We start from the raw sequence: 5,799 nt of genomic DNA, 5'->3' as shown, positions 1-5,799 counted from the left end.
GGGGGTTGGAGACACAAGATAACGTTCAGCTGGAACAAGCAGTTCAGTTTGTGTGGAGCAAATATACTCCGCTTCGAAAAACTTTGACTTAGTTGTGACGCCTCCAGTTTTACTTCAGGATAAATTAACAGCAGTTTTTCCTATCTTTATTAAATTGGTTGAATGTATTGTGAATGTTAGGAGATGAAGGCTGTTATGTGTCAGACTTTGTGGAAAACAATAAAAAACAATCTGCTGATTTGTGACCGAATTATTTTTCTGTAGACTTTGTGAAATACAGACGGGAAGCAGAGTGATCGGATTCATTTCCAACACTTTCAAAAGGGATTAGCAACGTTCCGCTCTGGAAGTGAACAAATAAGCTCATAAGAAAGATTGTTCATTCACCAGTTTATTAAATATTTACATGACAAAGCGTAGAAGCAGATTCAACGAGTCAGACAGCACGACACGGGCAGAATAATAAAAAAAACAAAAAAGTGTGTTTGTGTGTAACGTCCGCTAGAAAGAGAAGAACACCACACGGAACATTTCCTTTAAGATAATTTATTTTTGTACAGTAAAACAGAGGTTCAGAGGCTGCATTGCATCCACCCAGTGGCTTTGTGGAGAGGACAGGGGAGGATGTTACAAACTTTGATGCAACCATTTTCTCTGCGCTTGTATGGGTTTATTTAGCATCTTACAAAGACGGGCAGTCAAAGCAACTCAGTCGGTTTGTGACAAAGCGTCTGATACGAAATGTCAAGACCTCAACTGCTGCCAGATAAAACAAACAAAACTTTTGTGGAAGGTGCATTCAAGAACGCCACAACTCTGACACAAACTTGCACCACAGTATTCCAGATGCAGGAACAATCTGTCGCACTATTGGTTCTACCGCACCCAACAACTAAAGACAAGCTTTCTTTAAACCTAAACATATATTCTCATTTCTCTACCTCCTCCTAGAAAGGCATGTGTGCGTGTTCGGCAGTTCTGTTTTTTTTGTCCGTATGGTAGTTGTGGGGTCGTTGAACGCGGCCCTCTCTGGTAGGTTTTAGGCCTGGGTAAGGGGGGAGTTTGATCTCCGTTTACTTGGGAGGCCTGTAGGCGATCTTCCTGCTCTTCAGCACGGACCACCTGTGCCTCTTCATGTAGTAGAGCAGAGGGACGACGATGCCGGCGCCCATCAGCAGCTGGGAGGAGAACGAGGACGGAGAGATTAAGCCACACATTGAGCTCCATGTTAACCCGTTTCCACTTGTTCAGAACACACGCTACAGATTCATTCGTCAACGCTGGAAATGTGCGTACGTAGAGTGCGTATTATAGTGCATAGAGAAGTCTTGTTGAATAAATAAATCATGTAGCCGTCTGTGGGTATCCGGGCTCTACGAAAGAGAAACTATCTGTATAAACACGTGTATGTAAACCACTGTCTATGGTACAATAACGTCGCTGCCGTCTTTAGGACTAGATGACGTGATTTTGCTACAATGTTAGCGTAGCATAGCCCTGCACTGACCGATCTGAATGCCATTTAAAAAAAAAAAAAGCATTTTAAAAGTCTCAAATTACATAAAATCTATCTTATTTACTGATTTAAATAATTTTAGACTATTTTATTCAAGCACTTATACGGCAGCTTGCGTATTTAGTATTTGACAACTTTGAGGTGTTTATACATATTTTTCTAGAAAAAGCCTTTTTCGTTCAACAAAAGAAGCCACAAAGTATTGAAATAAAAGTAATGTTTTGGTGTGTGTACCCAGCTAGTATCGGTACATTTCAATTTCAGATGCAGTCCGGGGTGTGTGTGTGTGTGTGTGTGTGTCGTACCTTCAGTCCCATGCGTTTACGTTGGTCGTGCTCTGGCTCGGCGGCCCACCTCAAGAACGTACACACGTCTTTAGCAACCTGGCTCATGGTGGCAGGGGTTCCTGTGGAATCGGAGAGTATGTTAACGTAATGCTCTCCTAGACACGGGGTGGATGAAATAGTCAAATCTAGTTTTTCTACAAACAAATTGATTGTGATGTATTAATTCTGAAATTATTTAAATAGAATGGAAAGTCTTTTTTTTTTTTTTTTTTTTTTTTTTTTTTTAAATCAAGTCTATTTAATACTTCAAAAAAAGAATGTATTTCTAGTGAAGCAAGCCAATCTTTTAATATATTTTTATTATGTAAAAAGTAGTTTCTTCCGTCTTTGACAAACTGAAAACATAAGCTTTATATATCTATAGCTATCTATATAAATATGACAAAGACATATTTCCTGGGATACGAGAAGCACCCCCTCAAAATATATTGATGTCGATGCATTTCCAGTTCTGACATCATCTTTGTGCGACAGGTCTGAGCACACATACACGCTGCATCTTCACGTACCGTCGTCATACTCCAGCACCTCGTTGTAGATGGGCGGGGCCATGCCGATGGCCTGGCCAACGAAGTACGGGTTGTAGTAGAGATCTTCTCTCACCTCCACTCCTGCCGGGGGGTCGCAGTATCCCGTCAGCAGGCTGAACACGTAGTCCTCTCCTCCGTGTCTGAGGGGAGCAGCGGAACAAGTGAACACCGAGGATATGTGGATTTTTCCGGGGTGATTTCATGGCTATTAGACTAAACCGTGCAGGTTTTCTGTCTTTTGGTTGTTACCTGGCGTTGACGATGTAGCTGAGATCTGGAGGCAGGGCTCCGTTGTTGGCGTTGCGGGCCGCCTCAGGGTTGGAGTAGGGCTTTGGGAAATAGTCCGACAGCTTTCCTGGCCGGGTGAACATCTCTCCAGTCTCATCGGGACCGTCCACTACCTCAACCTGAACACAAGGAACCTTTTAAGTATGGCTGGAAACCCGAGAATATAACCGCAGATTTCTAAAAATAACCAAAATTACATTTATCAAAAACGTGTAAACTGTAAAATACTAAGACAGTGATGTGTGATCAATTTAAAACCGCACCACCATAAACTCACACACACACAGCCTCACCTCCTCGGCGATGGTCTTAACCTCGGCCTCTGTGTGCGACACTCCCACCAGGTTTCTGAAGGCCAGGTACTCCATACTGTGGCAGGCTGAACACACCTGCTTATACACCTGGTAGCCACGACGAATACTGCAGAAAGAGCGAGACAGGAAGACAAAGTCAGACTATAGAAAGGGCCAAAACGAATGCAGACACTGGAGGACGTGTGTGTGTCCATCCATCCTACCTAGCGTGGTCCAGAGAGGATAGAGGTCCAGCGTGGCTCCAGGGGTAATTGGGGGGGTGGAGCTCCAGGTCGGAGGCTTTGACGGACTGGTGCAGCATCAGGGCGAGCCCCGCCCCCCCGGCTGTGACCACGCCCATCGTGGTCAGGGCAACCTTCTTGCTCCGCGGCAAACTGGCGAAGGACATTTTGGCCTACGAGAAACAAAGACCACAAGAGTCCAGTTAAGTCATCTACTTACAAATCATCCAAGTGCAATAATGTACACGGGATTATTATTATTAACGACTTTATATTCTGTTACAAGACTGACTGACACCACGAATGAAACAAATGATTAAACCGTTAGTTCTTCGAGTCATTTTGAGAGAAAATGGAGATGAGAGTATTGCTGTGTTGTTGGACAAAACACCTGAAACAATCAAAGCCATATCACAGTAACCAAACACGATTCTTTGTACTCAGTGTTTATCCGATACGTTACAGAATTTGAATTGAAGTTAAAGTCTTAGCAAATAGGACTGCAACTAACAATTATTACCATCAATTAGTCTGCCGAGTAATTTCTTGATAAAAAAATGTTTTTGTCTCTAAAATATCCAAATAAAATTGAAAATCCGAATTTGTGGAAGCTCAGTGACATCTGCACCTTGCTGGTTTTGTCCCACCAACAGTCTAAAGCCAACGACAGTCTGATTACATCACCAGAGACAAAGAAAAGCAGCAAACCCTCACATCTCAGAGGTTGGAGCAACGAGGAATTGCTCGGCATTTTTACTTGAAATATGATTCAAAGATGATCAAAACAGATGCTTATTAACTACCGTCTATCAGCTAATCGATCCAGCTCTAGTCACAATATTGATACTATTTTGAAGTGCAGTTCATCCTAATGCCCTTGCTTATAGCGCGTACGCTGGTCGTACTTATGAAACTGCCCTTCACTTCTGTAACCAGGCATCACATAACAGCACCCCTGTATCAGGACACACACAAACACACACCTCCAGCCTAAAACCAAGCTACACAGGAGAGGCGCATATTTACGAATTTGGGACATGAAATGGTGAAGTGGTATCTGCCAGTGGACAAGTGACACACCATTTAAAAGTCCCAAATATTGGAACACATAGTGGTCTCGTAGTTTATCTATACACCTACCTACCCATCTGTCTAACTACCTGTCTTTCATTCAATCTATATCTGTCTGTCCATCTGTCTACCTAACATATCTACATACCTGTCTATCTATCTGTCCATCCATCACACCAATAAACGGCTAAAGACTGCTTTGATTACCGGAAGTCCTTTCAGTCCTTGAAATGCTAAGTCGTTAGCTTGCCGGTTAGCTTCTTTGGCCGTTGTAGTTTATGCCGAAAACATCTTTACAATGTGAAACATGTCAATATCAAAACAGTTACAGACACTAACAACACATACCGTGGCGTGCATAACCGTATCCCTGTACCTTATGGTACAAGTTTAACTTGAGCTAACCTTTTAAATTTTGCCGGGTAGTTTGACACGACTTCATGATCTAGCTAGCGTTAGCTAACCGATCAGTTTGCTCCGTGTAGCTACCAACGTTTTCTAGATCTTCTGCCTTTGTTGTCGCAGTAATTGACGCCATGTCAATCTCTATGCTTACAGAGTGACAACATATAAGAGCAGCTGGTGTCACGGTTGTTGCTGAGAGCCTAAAAATGTGTGAGAACACGAGTGACCTTGTCTCAACTAGGCTAACATGTAGCTACTTAGCTAACAGTAGGACACCTCACAGCAGCACATTTATATTAAATCTATTGTTGTAAACACATTCCATCCTGGGTGCTAAACCTAATACTCCATCTATCGACCTACCACGGGGGTCTTGATAGTTTTCGGTGTGAGGAGGAGACACACTCTCCCACTCCCCGATAGCACCGAGACTCGTAGCGCCGCCATCTTCTTCTCTGCGGTTCTGAGCTGACAGAGAAGCGTCCCGCACTGACGCGAAGACAAGAAACAATACTTTTTCCGGTCTGAACCTTCAAAATAAATACAGCCTGCGTGAAGTCAACTGTTATCACGTAGCTCTCAACTGTCAGAATAAAACCATTGAGAGCCACAACTTCCATTATGTATGAAAAAACTGAAAGAATGAATGGAATTAAACAATATACACATAGCTATACTCATAGGCAATTACCAATATTTGCATACACATAGAGAAAACATGTCTTGCTGGTTACTATTGAAGGGTTAGAGTCGCACAAATACATCTCAGAGCAGTACACAATATGTATAACATAAGAGCTCAATAATGCTTATGGAAAACCTTAAAAGGATAAACTAATCATACAGGTGGACTTTTTTCATCCGTAACACTTTGTACTTGTGTTTGATTTGAAATCTGATGTTTAATTGTCATGTTTAATTTAGCTAATCTAACATTAAACATGACATTTAAACATTATCTCCAAAGAGGAATGAGGATTTTCTCCAGTACAGTATGCTGACAGTATGCTGATTAATCAATATCACTAACAACTTTGTGAAATAATGCTCACATTAAATCATATTGTTTTGATGTATGTCAAAATATATATAACCTACCAACACCTG

General features: G+C 42.0%; 1 protein-coding gene across 1 annotated transcript; it reads right to left on the bottom strand.

Annotated features, from left to right (window-relative positions):
• Positions 1–375: 375 nt before the first annotated feature.
• On the bottom strand, positions 376–5,189 carry cyc1 (cytochrome c-1). The gene is made up of 7 exons (XM_031847884.1): positions 5,056–5,189; positions 3,199–3,389; positions 2,975–3,101; positions 2,643–2,800; positions 2,373–2,533; positions 1,822–1,922; positions 376–1,178 (listed from the first exon to the last, which is right to left on the bottom strand). Exons 1-7 carry the CDS (start codon positions 5,137–5,139, stop codon positions 1,074–1,076), a joined length of 927 nt encoding a protein of 308 aa, XP_031703744.1. The 5' UTR covers positions 5,140–5,189; the 3' UTR covers positions 376–1,073.
• Positions 5,190–5,799: the final 610 nt, after the last annotated feature.

This window comes from Anarrhichthys ocellatus, unplaced genomic scaffold (assembly GCF_004355925.1).
Source record: "Anarrhichthys ocellatus isolate YVR2014 unplaced genomic scaffold, GSC_Weel_1.0 scaffold1, whole genome shotgun sequence".
In the NCBI taxonomy this organism is placed as follows: domain Eukaryota; kingdom Metazoa; phylum Chordata; class Actinopteri; order Perciformes; family Anarhichadidae; genus Anarrhichthys; species Anarrhichthys ocellatus.
This window is presented reverse-complemented; position numbering and strand designations above follow the sequence as displayed.